The 19733-nt window shown below is 37.7% G+C and overlaps 1 protein-coding gene across 1 annotated transcript in view; it reads left to right on the top strand.

Moving 5' to 3' along the window:
- Window positions 1–17446, top strand: part of LOC122798663 (neurofilament medium polypeptide-like) — a 199790-nt gene extending 182344 nt beyond the window's left edge. The window contains exon 7 of the mRNA XM_044067749.1: window positions 17151–17446. Coding sequence (XP_043923684.1) covers window positions 17151–17159 — 9 coding nt within the window. The 3' untranslated portion in view covers window positions 17160–17446. The remainder of the gene's footprint in view (window positions 1–17150) is intronic.
- The last annotated feature ends 2287 nt before the right edge of the window (window positions 17447–19733 follow it).

Here is a 19733-nt window from a genome sequence, read left to right as displayed (position 1 = left end):
GCCTCAAGCTAAATGCCAAAAAGTGTATAGTCATCCCCTTTGGCAAAAACAAAGTGCCCACAAATTACCACATAGGTGGTAATCCATTAAGTAGGGAAGAAGTAATTAGGGACCTGGGGACCCAAGTTGATAGCAATTTCTCATATGACATCCACGTGGCCAAAGTGGTTAGAAAAACATTTTATATAGCCCACCTAATCATGAAGGGATTCACATCTAGATCAGGGGAGGTCATCGTGCCTCTTTACTCATCCCTCATCAGGCCCATAATTGAGTACAATGCCCCTTTTGGGATGTACCTTACCAGACACTTGCAGCAACTGGAAAGACCCCAAAAGTACCTCACCAAGAGGATCAAAGGGCTCAAACAGATGCCATATGCTGCCCGGTTAAAGAAACTCCAGCTCTACTCAGTGGCATACCGCCTGCTCAGAGGTGATCTGTATAAAGCCATGTCCAATACGGAATTAATGGACATGCTGCACCTCAGAAAATCCAAATTCCATCGAGCTACGCGCTCGAGAGACTTGAACCTCAGCACTGAAATAAATAGGACATGCTGGAGGGACAGATTCATAACCCAGAGGCTCCCTTCACTCTGGAATAAAATCCCAGTCCAGGTTAGGCAGAGTCCCTCATTGACTCTCTTCAAGAGGAATCTTGATGAGTGGATGGGGGTTCATAGGTTTACTCTGGGTATCACTTCTGTGTCACTGTTAGACAGAGGCACAGTATACTAACCTCGAAAAAGGGCATAGCAAAATTAATTTAAAATGGGTGGCAAAAGCCAAACACACTTTGGCTAGGCTTATAAATGCCCTAGGGCAGATAGCCTAGTATGAACCTATGAATCTATGAACCTATAATGCCATTATGTTTTAGCTCAGAGCAGATCTGAGTATTGCCATTTAGATTCTTGACATAGTTATAGAATGCCTTGTGGTTGTCTTTGGAATCTTTGGCAATTTTATTTTCATAACTAGCTTTGGAGGATTTTATGAGGGATCTCAGTTTCTTACTGAGGCTGGTAAGGGAGTTTTTTGCATCCTGGGATTTTCCTCTTTTCTGCAACAGTTTCTTCATTCTGTTGTAAAGTCTGTTTATGGCAGGAAACCACCAGATTAGCTTCCTTTTTTTGGAGGAGAGCATCTTGGTTATATTTGGGATGGCATGATTCATGCATGAGTGGATGTGCTCATACAGTGCCTTAGTGTAGGATTCAGCAGTCGAACTTTCAGTTCCCGTCTGCATGGGTGTCATGAAGTTTGTCACTTCTGACTTGAGTAGCATGAAGTTGGCTTTGGATGAGTTTATTATGGAGGTTCCTTACTGGAGGTTGGGAGTGGGATGTGGATGTTAAGGGTGATTTTAACCAATTGTTGAAGCCAATCATTTTGTCCTTATACTGTGGTATCATTCTGGGCAAAGGCAGGATGCTACTCAAGTCTAGGGTCATACCTGCCTGGGCCACATGATCCTAGAGCTCTTCCATGTCTCTTTTCATGTAGTCCAGGGAGGTACGTCTCAAGTCATTCACTCCAGCATGGACAATGACAGAGTTGTATTTGTACTTGTTGTGGAGTGACTTGAGTGCATGCGTTATGTGGTGGATCCTGGCACCCAACAGGCAGCTGACTGTAATTTTCTCCTTGTTCAGCCTGGTGAGTGGAACATCAGTGTGCCTGACTATAGAGTCACCTATGACTAAAGTGTTGGGTACATTGTCTTGCCTTAGGGGCTGTTGTTGGGTGGCACACTGGTGTTGTGAGCTATGTGTCACTTTGGTTGGGACTGGTGTTTGTTTGCATTTCAGCTTCAGAGGTCCTTGTTGCTTGGGCAGGTTAATGTTAAAGGCCTCCGCATATGTGGGTTTAGTGTTGCTATGTGTGGGTGTTGATGGTGTGGGTTTTGAAGGGCTATGAGTTGCTTGAGGTGTAATGCAGGTGTTAACCTTCTTCTCTTGACTGTCTAGCACAATCTTGGCCGGAGAGAGCTTTGCTTCCAGTTTGGCTATGTAAGTGCATCTCTCGCAGGTTGTATTGTTGGGTGGTAGGAGGAGAGGATTGTCTGCGTACATGAGGCAGTTGCCGCATTGCCCCAGTATGCCCAGATTTACCAGGTGGATAGGAGAAATCACCAGAAGCTGACCCTTAGACATGCCTGTTTAGGTGCTTTTTTTGTAAAGTATAAGAGCTGTTTTCCCTTACTTTTGCAAGGTAATTTGCAATTATAGGCTGTTTAGTGCCTACGATTAATTTTTCCTTATTGACAAGGAGAGCTGAGTGCTTGTATCAGTTTCAGGCTTCCTAGTGCTTACCAGCAAGTTCTAGAGCAAGTGCTAGTCACATGGGCTCAGGTTTTAGTGCTACTACTAAGAAACCAGCTAGTTCTAAGGGAAAATTTGAAGAGCAGACTTTCTGGCACCTGGAATAGTTTAACTGTAGCCTCGCAGTGCTGCATGATGTGGAAAAATGTGCAAACACACGCGTTTTTAAGCCAGAAAGTTGAAAGGGATAGAAATCAGCCCAAAAAGGCTAATAAAATTGCAATATCAGAGCTGAAAACCACTCCTCTATTGTTAGATAGGCAGTACAATGCTCACCACTCCCACTGGTAAGCAGTAGGACTTCCCTCTACCACAGCAAGGTCTGGATAGCTCTGGACACAGAAAATAAAGTCCTGAGTCAAGCAAAGCCAGGGATATGGACTGGCTAGGAAAGGTGGGAAACGAGCAAACAAGATAGTATTTTTTTTTGTTAAAACAGGCTAAACAATGCAATAATACAGTAAATAAACACAGAAAAGGCTAACACACTTGAGTGTGTAGTCCTAAACAGTAAATGCAATTAAAACTCTACAAAATTAGCAATTTAACACTTTTTAAATGAAGCACGGCAAGTGCACAACTGAAAAACGATTTAAGAGGCAGTAATACAGTAGAATAAGTAGCTAGTCTACATATACAGAAAAGTCTATATATATATATACAGAAAAGCAGCTAAAACACACACACAATTCAGATGCAGTGCAACCTAGATCACCTGAGTTGTAGCAATAGTAAGGCAATTACAGTTCTAATAAATACTCTAAAATATACTCTATATTTCCAAAATGTTTGAGAAGCACAGTCAGAATACAAGGAGATTCAGACAATTTTTTTTCTTTTTTTTTTGAAGGGAAAAAGGAGAAACAGAAGGCCTTCTCAGATGTTCTCTCTGTATTAGGTTGAATGAGCTAATGACACTAGACTAGGAGGAGTGTCCCAGATCAAATTTACAGTAGGGGCGGGCAACTTGAAAGCCACCAAGTATAACAACAGGACACGAACAGGGAGGGACGGTGGGGACCAATACTAAAGCTATTAGCCTACACTCTTTAGACAGTAAACACTACAGAAAGCCACAAAATGAAAATTTTTAAACAGATAAAGGAACAAAGAGACTCTACAGAATGCTTTTAACTGCAAACAAATCAGGTGCCCATGCAGATTAGTTAATAGCAATAACATATACTAAAAACTATGCAGCAGGCAATAAAAAGTGCTATATATAAATTGCTAGAAACAATAATCAGTATAAATAATCCAAAAAAAAAAACAGGATACTTATATATCTCATATCAGAGTTGTGGTCAATGCCCCTCCTCCACTCTGCTCAGTGTGTATATGGTATTGCACCTTGGTTAGTGTTCTTTGGGAAAAGACCTATGAGACAGCTGCTTTTGAGTTTAGAAAAACAATACTCCCTTTGCAAGATGCATTCTTTTGTTTATTAGGGGCACCACCTAAACCGATTCTTTTAGACAAAACAGACTGTCAACGGCTCTTGCAGGTAATAACCACCACATGTGCTATAACTATAAGTGCAAGAAATCTGGCAAAGGAAAAAACAATGGGGGACAAAGGCCCAAAATCAGGGAACAAGTTTTAAAGATTGGTCTCATAAACTTAGAAAGTAGCTAGAAGAATAAATGTTGCATTATTGTGAGTATTTTAAAGGATATGAATGTGAAAGTCAAACGTATGACTTTAACCCTCCAAAAATTTCCAGAAAAACATAAATTTTATGAGGAGCAGACTAAAAATAAGAGACCCATATTTGGACATTCTGCAAAAATCTGGACAATTGAGAAGTCATTATTTTCAGATAAAGGAAGAATATTAGTAGTATAAATACCACCTCAGTTCTTCCCTGAAAGGAGGCTACTAGCCTAGTTGGAGTACCCCCGTCAATAGAAGAATAAATAAATAAATATTCCATACAATACTTCCAAGTATATGCACACTTATTTTAACAGACTGTGTAGTAACTTTGGACAGGGTGTATATTCCTTGTTATTTATTGATTACAGGGGTATGTTCTTATATGTTTGGGATAATGGAATAACATATGATTGGGGAAGTTAAAGCTTGGAATGTTTTTCGTTGCTGGTTATAATAAAGGTGTTTTTTCAAAAACGTAATGGTGAACTACCTATTTTGTGTCATAACACATCCAGTTCTGTACTATGTCTAATAAATTTTTTTTCAAACTAAATAGATACATGTGTTATTTTGCTTTACTCCACCTAACAAAACAAATCATGAAGTTTCATACTATAGCTAGATGCATAGAGGCTATCACATGCACCAATGTTCTGCAGACCTCATTAGGTACAGCATTTGTTTTTGTTTTGTAGATGTTTCCCTTGTTGCTCTAAATTTATATAGTATAACAAATTTAGTTTCTTCAGGCACTGTTTCACTGCTACAAATCTCACACTTAGCTGTATTTCTCACAAAGCTGTCTGTTTTAAGATATGATGTATGCTGGGTACACAATTTAAATGTGATTATTGTTGCCACATTATGTCTCCTTCTGAACTACCTACCCTACCCGCTTTCTCTTGACTCAGAAAATGCCAGAAAACTTTAAGTCAAGTCACACATGTCTTGCAACTGCAAAGCCTTATCATTCATAGCAAGAAAGAAGAAAGGAAGGCTATTATTTAGTTAAAGTGATGAGTGGTACAGTATTTTGAAAAATGTTATTGAAGCTTTGGACATTTCAGCATGTGGGGTAAGGGATTTAATTTTCTTTAATAAAGATACATTTTGAGACATTATTTTTGAAAATGGGAAAGGTCTTGAAAATGTCTTTAATTAATATGAAAAATGTAAAAACGTTAATGAATGGCATGCATAATTAATTAATGTATTTAATATAGAAAATAAAAAGAAGATTCGTGTGTAGTGCCATACACACATTGAAAAAAAGGTGTTAAGAAGAGTATTGTAATAATGTTATAGACATAGTTAAAATTTATTACATTATGGGGTTATGGATTGGTGGATGGTAATCATACCTCTCAACTGTACAGACTTTAACAGAATGTCAGTGTTTGTTTACTCATATTGTTGCTCTGTTTTTCATGAAATTGTGGTTGTCTGGCAAATTAGTGGCTAATTGTTAAAGACTGAAGTTAGAAAATAATGACAGACATTTGAGTTTCAGACTTCACACCCTTCAGAAAATTCATGCTAATGCAAAACCTGTTATTCTATCAATTTTCTACATTTGTAAGATCAGTATTTAAAAACTGCCCTACATCTTGGCCTTTGTCCTACTTTATTTATGGCTTTGTCCAGATTTCTTGGTCTAAGAATTTGAGAGGTATGATGAGAATAGTTGGTGTTACTGAAAATGTTATATTATAAAATATTATATTTGCTAAGTGTTATAAATGTGGAAGGGAGCAGGGGTTTTGAGAAGCATTGCAGGCAACCAAAAACATAAGTTTTTGTGGAGAAGAGGAGCATTTGATTTACAAATGTAAGAAAAGAAACATTTTTTTATATGTGGAGAGGCTGGACATGATGCAAAAAATGTGAAGTTATATGCTCTAAACGTATACAGGGCAATTAAGATTGGATTTTGAGAATGAAAAGAAATAAATTTTCAGAAGAAGAACAAATAAGGAAATAAGTGTTTTGGAAGAGTCTGAGGAACAAGATTTAGTAAAAAAAGAAGGGGAATAATATGAAAAGGAGGGAAATAAAACGATGGAAGAAAAGAATGTGGATAAAGAGGGTTCTGAAGTACCTTCAATGATAGAAAAGGGACACATAAAAGAAACACTTGAAAAGAAGGAAAAAAACAAAAATAAAAGGTAATGGGTGACTGTAAGGTGGTTACCTTGAATCTTAACAGTATGATGAGTGATGTAAGGAGAATAATGGTGCATCCGTGGTATGAGAACGTTAAAGCAGATACTTAACAGTATGATGAGTGATGCAAGGAGAATAATGGTGCATCCGTGGTATGAGAATGTTAAAGCAGATACTTAACAGTATGATGAGTGATGCAAGGAGAATAACGGTGCATCCATGGTATGAGAACATTAAAGCAGATACTTAACAGTATGATGAGTGATGCAAGGAGAATAATGGTGCATCCGTGGTATGAGAATGTTAAAGCAGATACTTAACAGTATGATGAGTGATGCAAGGAGAATAATGGTGCATCCGTGGTATGAGAATGTTAAAGCAGATACTTAACAGTATGATGAGTGATGCAAGGAGAATAATGGTGCATCCGTGGTATGAGAACGTTAAAGCAGATACTTAACAGTATGATGAGTGATGCAAGGAGAATAATGGTGCATCAGTGGTATGAGAACGTTAAAGCAGATACTTAACAGTATGATGAGTGATGCAAGGAGAATAATGGTGCATCCGTGGTATGAGAATGCTAAAGCAGATACTTAACAGTATAATGAGTGATGCAAGGAGAATAATGGTGCATTCATGGTATGAGAACGTTAAAGCAGATACTTAGCAGTATGATGAGTGGTGCAAGGAGAATAATGGTGCATCCGTGGTATGAGAACGTTAAAGCAGATACTTAACAGTATGATGAGTGATGCAAGGAGAATAATGGTGCATCCATGGTATGAGAATGTTAAAGCAGATACTTAACAGTATGATGACTTATGCAAGGAGAATAATGGTGCATCCGTGGTATGAGAACGTTAAAGCAGATACCTAACAGTATGATGACTGATGCAAGGAGAATAATGGTGCATCTGTGGTATGAGAATGCTAAAGCAGATACTTAACAGTATGATGAGTGATGCAAGGAGAATAATGGTGCATCCGTGGTATGAGAACGTTAAAGCAGATACTTAACAGTATGATGAGTGATGCAAGGAGAATAATGGTGCATCCGTGGTATGAGAATGCTAAAGAAGATAGAATTGCTTTGATAGACGTAAGATTTATAGATAAACAGAAGAGAAATCAGAATTCTTATGGAAAAGGAAAACTGAATAGAATTTGGGAATAGAAAAATGTGTCAAGACTGTAGTCCTGTTTAAAAATGAAAATATTTTCATATCATATTATTGTTAAGTTAGGTAGATCGGCATCGATAGGTATCAGGTTAGAAGGAAAACTAATGAGGATGATTGTTAGTTATGTTTGTACTGATAGTAAAAAAAGACAATTATTTGATCTAGTAAAACCGTGTGCAATAGTTGTATTAATATTATACTGATAGGTGACTAATTGTAATCTAAGAAAAGAAGTAGGTAAAATTGCAAACCACATAAAAAAGAAAGATTATTACTTTGGGTATACTAAAATAAGAAAAAAGTAAATATGCATACAAAACAGGTGAAGTGAAAACTGAAAATTGATTATGTGCCTTTTTTAGGCAAGGCTCAAGTTCTAAACCTACCACCCTAGAAAACAAAAATGGGAAGAAACTGAGGGTAATACTGCTCAATGCCAGAAGTCTAAATTTCAAAATGCACGCACTCGAGGCCCTTCTCAGTATGGAGAACATCGATGTCTGTGCTGTAACTGAAACCTGGTTCAAGGCTCCTGAGAGCACCCCGGCACTATCAGGTTTTACCTCATATCATGCGTTCTGGCCCCAAAACCCGGACCACACCACAAAAGGAAGGGGTGTATCCATATTCATCAAGGATACCCACACCTCCAGGTTGGTGGCAATGCACGAAGCTTTGGAAACCATCCAGGTGCAACTAACCATAGGCAAAACTGCTCTACAATTTGTAGCATGCTACAGGCCACCCTCTCAAACTCAGGAACCCCACACAGCCTTCCTGAAGACACTGGAGGGTATAAATGTATCTCCAAACACCATCATATTGGGTGACTTCAACTACCCTAATATAGACTGGGAACATTACTCAAGCCCTAACTTTCTAGCCCAGCAATTCCTGGAGTTCATAAATTCAAATGCCATGGAACAACTAGTCACTGTTACCACAAGAGGAGAAAATATACTAGATCTCATTATCACAAACATGGGGACAAAATGCTCCACACCGGAAGTATACCCCTCATTGGTGAGATCTGATCATAAACTAATCTCACTGGAAATCCACATCCCGCCCCCACCCCAAACAAAAAAGACCACAGTGAAGAACTTCTCTAAAGCAAACTTCACACTGCTCAAGACTGGTATGGTATCCTTCAAGGCCCCCGAGCCAGTGGAAACCACAACCCAAGCTGTGGAAGCCCTTACAAATGCCTTCTATGAACACCTCCAGGACTGCATGGATCAGGCAATCCCAAATAAAACCAAGACTCTTTCCACTAAGGGCAAACGTCCAGTCTGGTGGACCCCAGCCATTAACAAACTTTACAATAAAAGGAGAAAGCTGTTACATGATAGAACAAAATCCATAAAAGGGAAGTCCCCCCCTGATCATTATTAGTAAAAAAATACGAGCACTCATAAAATCATCCAAGACCAATTTTGAGAGAAAAATTGCCATAGATTCAAAAGACAATCATAAGGCCTTTTTCAGCTATGTTAGAAACCTGGGTGGAAACTCCCAGATATGCTCAGAATTAGTCCAAAATGATACAAAAATCACTGAACCCACAGACAATGCTAACATACTGGCAGACAGGTTCAGTGCAAACTTCACCCCCCTCTCCCCCCCAAATGGAGAGATAATTATCCCAGCAGAGTGTAGCCTCCCAGACATCTCAAATGTGCAGGTGAAAGCTGCTCTCTCTAAAGCTAAAAACACAGCATCAATGGGACCGGATGGTGTCCCCGGCTGTGTGCTACATGAGCTCAATGAGGAACTAAACCCGCACATAAGGCAGCTGTTTAATCTCAGCCTTACCACAGGATATGTGCCCAAGGAGTGGCGTACCGCAACAGTGGTCCCACTCCACAAAGGCGGTGCCTCTACGGACCCTGGTAATTACTGCCCCATAAGCTTAACAAGTCTAGTCTGCAAAGCTATGGAGAGGATCATAATGGAGCATAAACAAAGATATAAGGAACTTGCAGACATTGGACCCGACCCAGTTTGGCTTTGTCAAGGGCAGATCATGCCTTTTGAACTTGGTTGACTTCTTCGAAATAGTCACCAAGGCCATTGATGAGGGAAAAGCAGTCCATACAGCCTACCTTGACCTTGCAAAAGCTTTCGACACAATATCCCACTCGGGTATTATTGAAAAACTTACCAGCTTAAATGTAAACCCATATATCACAAGATGGGTTGCAAACTGGCATAAAGACAGAACCCACAGGGTTAGAGTTGCTGGCGCTATGTCAGACTCCAAGCCGGTCACAAGTGGTGTCCCACAGGGCTCAGTCCTTGGCCCCCTATTGTTCAGCATCTACTTCTCAGAAGTACAGGCCAACATAGGAGGACTTTGGCTGACAAAGTTTGCAGATGACTGCAAACTAGGCGCCATAGTGGAAAGTGCATCGGACACAGATATCCTTCAGAGAGGACTCACAGAAACTGATAGCTGGTGCCGGAGCCATGGCCTGAAGTTAAACGCCAAAAAATGTATAGTCATACCCTTCGGAAAAAACAAGGTAACCCCAAGCTACTATATAGGTGGCAATCCACTAAGCACAGAAGAGGTTATCAGGGACCTGGGGACCCAGGTTGACAGTGGCCTTTCTTTTGACACTCACATTGCTAAAGTGGTTAGAAAGACCTTCTACATTGCCCACCTGATCATGAAGGGATTCACATCCAGATATAGTGAGGTCATTGTTCTCCTGTACTCTTCACTTATCAGAGCACTGATCGAGTACAATGCCCCATTCGGGATGTATCTCACCCGACACCTGCAGCAATTGGAGAGACCCCAAAAGTTCCTCACCAAAAGGATAAAGGGACTCCAAAATCTGTCATATGCTGCCAGATTGAAGAAACTCCAGCTCTATTCAGTCACATACCGTCTGCTCAGAGGTGACCTGTGCCTGACATACAAGGCCATGTCCAACCCGGAATTAATGGACATGCTCCACCTCAAAAAATCCAAATCCACCAGAACCACTAGAGCAAGTGACTTAAACCTTAGCACGGATATAAATAGGACGTGCTGGAGGGATAGGTTTATCACCCAGAGACTCCTTATGCTGTGGAATAAAATCCCGGTCCATGTGAGGCAGAGCACCTTGCTGGCTCTGTTCAAGAGAAATCTTGACCTGTGGATGGGAGATCGTAGGTTTACCCCGGGAATCATCTCTGTGTCACTGCTGGACAGAGGCACAACAAACTAATGGGCACAGTATTTTTTCATATAAGGGGGGGCGTAAGCCACAAAACTTTGGGGCTAGGCTTATAAATGCCTTAGGGCAGATAGCCTAGTATAAACCTATGAACATATGTGTTTTTTCAAAGGCTTTTGGGGAAAATGAGGGGGAGTACTGGAACTATGTTTTACAGATCATGGAGCAGTTTGGGCTAAATTTTGTGAAGAAGAGAATTATGTTAAAAATAAAAAAGGTTTAAAAAATAAATATTGAAGAAGTTAATGAGTAGTGCAAGAAAGTAATGAAAGAGTTATGGAAAATTCATTGTACAACTAACTTTATGAATGAGAATTGTAGCATGCACTCGTATTTCTCGGCTCACTAACCACCGCCACCACCTTTCTTCCACCTCCACTGAATATGCATCTCTCTCCCTAATCTCTGTATCACTTTGGCACCTAACTTCAGGAAAATGTGATAAAGGCTAAGACTTTCCTGCTTGCCTCTTCTCGTTTCTAAACCAAGGGTTCACTCCACAGATTATCAATATCAGTCCTTACTCACCTAGTCTCTCCAGTCTAAGCACTGTATTACTCACTGATTAACTTAAGTGCAAGTCCCAGTGATAGTTTTTTGAACTATAGTGATCTGCCACTCCAATGCCCGCTCCTAGCTCTGCCCTGTCCTTTTACTCTCATTTTGCTTGGGCTCAGTCCACTCCTCTATCTTACACCCATTCCCACCCAACCCCTCCTCAATTACATTTATCCTAACCAAAGTTCCACCTACCTCTACTACTCACCCAGTCATAACCCTCTATTAATTCATTCTTCTCTGCAACCCCATTTCACTACTTGTATAATTGACCATCTCACACCCCACCCCCTATACTCCAAAACACTGTCTTCACATTCCAGTTTATCTTACAAATAAATCTTATTCTTCACTACCCTACATACCCCTCCATCACAACATCACCAACTTAGCACTGCTTACTGTATCTGTATCCTTCCTCTTTCTACAACTAGCTACTTCTCCTGAAACCATACATGAATATTACAAGTTCACTAACTGCCACTCTTCTGCACAAACTCACTCACTTCACTGACATAGCACCCTCTCTATATGCAACATGTACCCACCTCCTTAAAAAGCTAAAAATTCTAACTTTACATGCAAAAATTAAAATAAAACTAACTTCTTATTGCCAACTTCCCACTAATTAACCCACTGACCCCAGACCCATCGGCTACAAGAAGACCAAACTTCTCTCTTGTACCCATACCTACCTCTAACATAAAAAATCTCCTGCTTAAACTTAAACCTGGATCAAATGCTCCAAATAACTTACCACCAGAATTCCTCCAAAAATCAGCAGACACTATAGCCTACCCATTAGTATACTACTAAACAGATCTATCCAAGAGCCCTTCATTCTCACCATCTGGAAAAAGGTATTTATCCTCCCTTTCCACAAAGGTGGAAAAAATAATGATATATCTAACTTCCATCCAATTTTCATCCTCTCTCCCATCTCCAAAATTCTGGAGAAATGTATTCATAGGCAACTACTTAACTACCTACTACACCACAACCTCCTCTCCCCAAACCAACTTGGGTTTAGGCCTAGTCATAGCACCACCACTGCTCTTATATCTTTCTTGGACAGTCAGCCATGCTCAAGACTCAGGATACCTTGTCTCCTCACTATTTTTTGACCTTTCCAGTGCATTCAATACTGTTTCCCACCTGCTTCTGCTGACTAAACTCTCCAATTTAGTCCCTACCCTAGGCTGATTTTCCAACTACTTTACAGATAGACAACAAGCAACCAGATGGTCACAATCCTTTTCTCCTTTCCTCATCATCAATACTGGAAGCCCACAAGGGTCCCTACTATGTCCACTGCTCTTCAGCATTTTCAATAATAATTTCCATACCAGCATACCCATGCTAATGTCATCCAATTTGCAGATGACTTCACCATTATCTGCATGGCCAAGTCTACTTCAGAACAACTTACATTCAACCAAATGCCTTCAATTCCACTGAAACCTGGATGTATAATAACCATTTATCCCTAAATGCTAATAAAGCCAAATTCATGCCATTCACCCCCCCCCAAAACCATCACCCATGACCAAACATGAATTTACCATCAACTCATTCAAGAACATTTGCCTCAAACTAGTCCCATATATGAAACTTCTAGGGGTCATCATAGATGAATACCTTTTAACCAGCATATTAACACAAATACAAAAAAAAAAAAAATCAGAAACTAGGTATCCTGTGCAGGCACAAACACTTCCTCACTTATGCAGCAAGACAATCCCTTGCCTCTTCCTTTCTACTTCCATCCTTGCTCTATGGTGCACCTCTCCTTGCTAATATACAATCCTCTCTTAAATCCTAACTGGACTCACGCTACAATAAAATTGCAAAATTTCTAACCAGTACCAAATACTCCTTCCACCACTGCATATCATTCCAGTGTCTAAACCGTCTTGAACCTCCCCAACATCTAACATACCTGCAACTAACTACAGCTCATAAGCTAATCTATAAGCCTTCTAGGTGTCCTGCTTCTCCTCTCTGTTCACCATGTATTACCCAAATAGATTTTAGCGATCAGTCAAACAGATGCTCCTTGATGTAGCTAAACCTAACCTTTCCACTGGTCAAATGCCTTACTCATATGGTATAGGAAAACTATGGAATCCTCTCCCTGCTTCAATTAGGTCTACTAGCAGACCTGAATGTTTCAAGACATCATTGAAACAACACTTGTTCTCCCATTGACTATGTACATGCACCAGCACTGGCTATAAAAAAATATAATATTTCTAGCCTTCCTAATTTTCCTCCCCATCTGACTTACAGCTCAGACTCCTCATATATACATTCAGTGCTTCCAACTTACCAAGTCCAACATGTGCCACCCAGCAACATATAATCTACTATATCATTTACTTACCATAGCTTCTATTCATTCTTGATGCCTATATAGCAATGGCTCTAAGGCTATATCTTGCTTTCAGAATCTTTAATCTGCTGCTCTCTGTATTTCCCTCTCTACTGCAAAACTGCAATACTGTATTGTTCACACATTTGCTTTTATCCCATGTCATCAATTGCATTCCTGTTTGGCTTGCATACTTAAAATCTAACATCTGTATAACTAGCATTATCTATTTTATTGCATCACCTAATCTGTAATGTAGTGTTCTGTACCATCACTGCTTAATTTCTGTATTTTGATTCTGTAGATTTATCATGTTGTTTGTTTTTGGAGCTTTTCTCCCCAGGTGTCTACTGAAACTGGGCCCACCCTGGCCCAGTAGACCGCTTGGTAAACAAATGCAAATAAATAAATAAATAAAATGGGACAGACTGGTCGGATGCATATAAAAATAGTATGAAAGAATATAAAGATAAATATTCAAGAGGAAATTGATTATCTTAGGACCAAGGAAATGATGTGGAGCTGGATGAAAAGAAATAGTGAAAATGTTATGGTAAAAGAAAGGAAATTATATCAGTAAAATAAAAAAAGACTAGAGAATTTGATAAGAGGGCAAATATTTTTAGTACAAGCTAAAAAAAGAGAATTGAATCCATTTTTGGGGAAAAGATTAAAAATCAATACATGGTAATAACAAATATAAATGAAAAATGAAGTAATAACAGACAAAAGAAAAAGAAGAAAAGTAATTAAACATGTTGAAGAAAGATGTCAAGACAAGATGAAAGTGGTAGAGAGAGAATGGGAGAGTGAAATATTTACAGAAGCAAAAATAGAATTGTTAAAAAGAGATTAGATAAAAAAGAAATTGTATTAAGTGAGGTTAAATAAAGGTCTTCACTGGGAGTAGATGAATTAGACTATAAATATTAGAAATAGTTGAGTACAGTTCAAATAGAAGTTTTTGTGTAGGTTATGAATGAGTGGAAAAATCAAATTTTGAGAACTGAAATATTTTTGTAGGGGTAGTAAAAGTAATTTGGAAAAAAAAGGAGGGAATGGATTTATAAATAACTGGAAGACTATTATAAGATGTGCGAAGATTGGGTGAAGAAATGTGAAGGCTGCCAGCCTAGCCAGATATAATTGTGCAGATAATTCTATAATTTTTAAATATGAATGTTGAACTACAGACTTGTGTTCTTAAATGAAAGAAGATGCTGTGAAATGTTGAACTTCAAAAAAATTTAACAGCATTGCCCTCTGCTGTAAAGAAAGCTAAGACAAGCATTTCATGCCTGTCCTTTGAAGTTAAAATTACTTCATGCCTGTCCTTTGAAGTTAAAGATTCAGAGTAATTCTGTCTGGGCTAGCACATTCTTTCTATTGTTTTAACCAAGAGTTAGATTGCTAGATTTAAACATGCAAATGTATTTTATTGCTCTGGTTTCTGCCTAGGTGTAAAATAATATAGATGCAGTTTCTGTTGGCCTGGGAACCCCAGGAAGGGTGAAGAATGATGTAATGTTTATCAGAACTGCAATTTTAATTTAAACAGAGAGAACCAGAGATTATTACACATTTTTGTCTTGACCTTCCAACTCACAGCACTGTCTTGCTCATATGCAAGTTATCTTAGACTTGTGTTTTCTTTTAGAAATAGCTAGGAACTAGAAGGATTAGACTAAGTGTTTTTCTGTGATGTCAGAACTGTACTACTGAATTATTTTAAGTATTTCTGTGTGATCTCTGAAGTCTTGACTAGCACTATGCCAGCCTTCCCCAGAATTTTCTGTTTGGTTGTATAAACTCTTATCTCAAAGTGTGTGTGTGTGTCAGCTACTTGGGCAGGGACACGAAGCACTGGTTGAACAGAGAGGGTGCTGGAGATTTTAGATTGCCAGCTGGCTGAGATCTGGACCCTATAGCTTTGCCAGTGGGGAGTCTTATTGGGGACCTGGAGAGCAATTGAGCGACCAACCCCAAGATTGACTGTGATCTTTGTGTGCTCTTAAGGGAAATTGCACTTTACTGTGTGTATTTGTTATTCTTTCCTCATATATGAGACACCCTCTCTGGTGTTAGTGATGAGGATTGAGGCACCTTGATTGCTGGGCCAGGGCACGGGCATCACAAGATGTTAATGAGAATAATGCAACTAAGGGGATGAATGGAGAGATGTACTATATGGTATCAAAGTGAGAAAAGAGAGTGAATTGTTAAGGATAGTTAAAGGAATAAGATATTGTAGAAAAGAGGAAGAGAATTAAATTAGGCTAGTAGGAGCTGATGTAGAAATGCATATGCTGATATACATAGATGTCAGTTATTGATAAAGAAACCAAAAATATAAAGGAAGAAGAAAAAGATTTAAAGATTGGAGGAAGGGCAGAATATTTTTATACACACTGATGACTAAAACGTTGCCTTTTAAAGGAGAAATTAAATATAAGGCAATTGAATATAGAGACTGTTTTGAAAGTAAAGAATTAGAATATATTAGTCAGGTTTTCTTAAAATGTTGGAGAATTAAAAAGCTATGGGAAACTGGCAAATTGTGATGGCTGGGAATGGTTGATGAATCTAAAGATGGAAATATTAATTATTAATAGCATTAAAGAAAAAGTTTGTAAAAAAAGATATAAAATAGTTATTGTGGGTGCTTATCAAATGTGGCAAGCTAGAATTAAATAAATTATATTTAAAAAATCTGGAATGAGAAGGAAATTATGTGAAAAATAAGAGCACTTAATTTATAAAAAATTAAATATTTAAAAACAGTTTTTAAGCAAATCATTTTAATATTTTATGAAAAATGAAAAGGTGGACTCTCTCCAGTAGCCCTCCGAAGGCCAAAAAACAGTTCAATAGAATGATAAAATCAACAGATAAAAATGTTTATTAAGCCTAACACAAGCTTTTCATCAGTTTGAAAAAACAACTTCTTCAGAACGGATACGTCATCCAATAACCCCCCTATATATCTCTTCATTTCCTGTCACATGGTCACATTGAAATACATTAAAATACAAAATTACATTGCAATATTGAGACAGCGTACGAAAACAAAAAGTGACATATATATGATTACTATTCTATGATAAAACTCATTGAGTACATCATTGATGCACTGAATCAACCTATATTTTAATTATTTATTGATTTCAATATTTATATAATGTTTGTTAGAAATGTTATGGCTTATTGTTGATGTGTGAAGCTGAATTTTTATCAAAGATTATTGCATGAAAAATGAAAGGATAATAAAGAACCCCTACTCATTTGATAGCAGCCATAGGTTCTTCTCCATCCACCTAAGCTAATGCAAACTCAAACAGATGGGGCTTTGTTTAATATCTCATCTGAAGGATGGTATGCTTAGGAGTGCAGCAATACTCTAATGCTGCAGTGTAGTTTTATCAATCCTTTAACATGATATGGAGAAATGTGGCATCAATTATACAGCTATATTTTTATGTAATTGACAACTAAAAGCTTTAACATTTTTCCTTCAACATTTTACTGTGCATTATTTTTACCTTTTTGCATATTTATTCAGTAATCTTATATTTGCTTAATTGTTATGATTTTTTATTACTGAATTATAATACTGTGATACATTTTAATATTCAGTATAGTTATATATTTTTTTTGTTCTGAAGAAGTCCTGATGAATTAGTGGATGAAAGCACTTAACAACTGTTTGGATTACTTCTGGCTTTGGACTAGTTTCATTCTGAAGTGGACTTAATACAATACTTGGAGTATCAACGACTTTGGACTTATTTTGTCATAGTACACACAATTTGACCACCCTCAAGTGGATTATGGAGTTCAACTTTTTCCTACACGGACAGTTCTTTGGTTTAACTATACCATATTTTTGGACTTCAAGATGAATTTTTCAGTTAGTATTTGGGGTTTTCAGGGTTTTTCTCAGTAATGAATAAAATGCACTTATTATATTTTATCTTCTAATGGTTCCAGTGACTATTAGCTTTGAATTTTATATTATGTATGTTACATAGTTTGAATGTTTAATTTAGTTTAATGAATTTGAATTAACCTTAGGTCATGTGACATTTTGAGTATTTAATTCCGATGTTTTTATCTTGCAATTAACTTTTATTTTTTTATCTTTGACCAAAAAGAGGAACACATTTTGCCCAAATTCAGAGCTGGAACTGTTCATTTACTTGCTAAAATGAAAAAAAAAGATACTTTTGAATTCTAGTACACTAATTAGAAGGAGATAAATATATTTTTATATCTTTTTAGGTGGTGATCTGTGAATTTCTCTCTCTTCTAACCAAAGTTGCTACAATTAAAGTGAACATTTTTCATTGTTTGTTATTCGTTGCAACTATTCTTGTTAGACAATTCCTAGCCAGACCTGTATCACCATGGCAATAAAGTGACAGCATAATTAGGGCAAAACCAAGGAGAAAGTTCTAAACAAAATAAACAGCATCACTTAGTTTAGTTGAGACTCTTTTGACGGACTCAAGCTGGGAGTGCACTATGGACTGAAATGTAAGAATATGAAATGCTTACAGAATGCAAAATGCATTATCACTATATAGTACCATACTCATCTCCTTTCTCAAGTACAGCTTATTTGACTCCACTTCTCAAGCTCAGCTAAATACTCACCATGATAAAAATCACTGCTATGAGTAATAATGCAGGTAAAACACAACACACTGCTTGCAAATTGTGTTAATCTGCCTCTTCTCTCTCTTTTTTTTGTTACTTGTCTAATGCAAATAAGTCGAATAGCAAGAAACCAATGCCAACAAAAACAGCTTAACAGCATTATACAAATTATTTGTTTAGAATTAATGGAGAGATTCTGTACTACATGGTTTCTTTTTCAGTAGCTAACCCCATTTTTATACATGAACTAGCAATATCATAGTACAAACAGCAGTTTCATTTCTTCAAATGTGCTATGAAGTTGCAGAAATCAACAACTCACAAGCCAGCTATTACTTTAAATGTTCTAGTAATAATGAAGATAAGTCAGCTTACACAAACAAGACTGCATTTCTACAAAGCATAAAGGTTTTAATACTTCTCTGTTTGAAAAACGTTCAGTTAATTATAAAACCTTGATTTACAGATCTAAGGTATGAAATGAATCTTGAACCAAATGAATCAGAAAAAAAGTTATTTTCACACAATTATTTTAATCAATTATTGTATGCAGAGAACCTTACTTAGAGATGATCTAGGCAATCTGGTAATGCAGGAATTTATGCACACATTTGCCAGTGATTAGCACTGAAAAGAGAATGCATTTTCTTTTATCTCCAATGTTTAAATAATATATCTGAATTTAAATGGAACAATATATTCTAAACACATTTTAACTCTATACTTACAAGCAGTACACCTGATACATGTGCTGTAGCAGAAAAAAAATGTGATTTTGATGTCATGAATATATTCTCTACTTTCCTCTGTGACAGATTACTTTTGAATGTTTGTGCCTGTCATTGCAGTGTAAAAACACATAAGGGTTTTACAACACTTGCAACTAAGAAAAGGACATCTCCTATACTACTGTCTACTGAAATATATCACATACCTAATGTTCTGCATCAATTAGAAAGGTATTTTGCTTCCACAGTCATGTGACAGGTACTAGATCAATATTTTCCTGAAGTTATCAGCTCCTGCATTTTTCTGCTTGGTCCACTTCTGGTAGGACTTGCACAGTATGCTGTTTATGTATCTGATGATAGACAAACACTGAAGGACCAGGTGTTAGTCATTATCAAAGGCTTTTCCTTCCACTTGGACAATGTACCCAGGTCAGATTTTGTATATGATCACTGGACCTTGGCCTTGCCTTGACTTGATTACCAGAATGGTGTCTGCCTTGAAGTTTTGAAACTTGATGTGGCCAACTTATTGGTTCAGAATTCTATAGCTAGTTTCTGAATGGCACTCTAAAGATGTGTCGCATTCACCTGTACGGCAGGATTTGTGATGGTTGTGGCCAGATGTATATTTAAGTAATTTCCTTACTCTCTGTATCCTAAATGGTCTGAGTTCTGTTTATTTGAAAGATGTGCTGTAGACTTATGCCACTGTTAGGATGCTGAGGCCATCAGATGAGAGGCTTCTGACTTTTCTAATGGCCTAGCATTTGACTTGAGGCAAGTTTTTGTTTGCATATCTCACTGAGTGCTTTAGAATAAGCTGCCTTCCTTGATTTCATAGTATAAGCTGGAGTCCTC

Source organism: Protopterus annectens, chromosome 3.part1 (genome assembly GCF_019279795.1).
Source record: "Protopterus annectens isolate FY-2018-M chromosome 3.part1, PAN1.0, whole genome shotgun sequence".
NCBI lineage: Eukaryota > Metazoa > Chordata > Ceratodontiformes > Protopteridae > Protopterus > Protopterus annectens.
The sequence above is the reverse complement of the archived record's forward strand: the minus strand, read 5'-3'. Positions and strand labels throughout refer to the sequence as shown.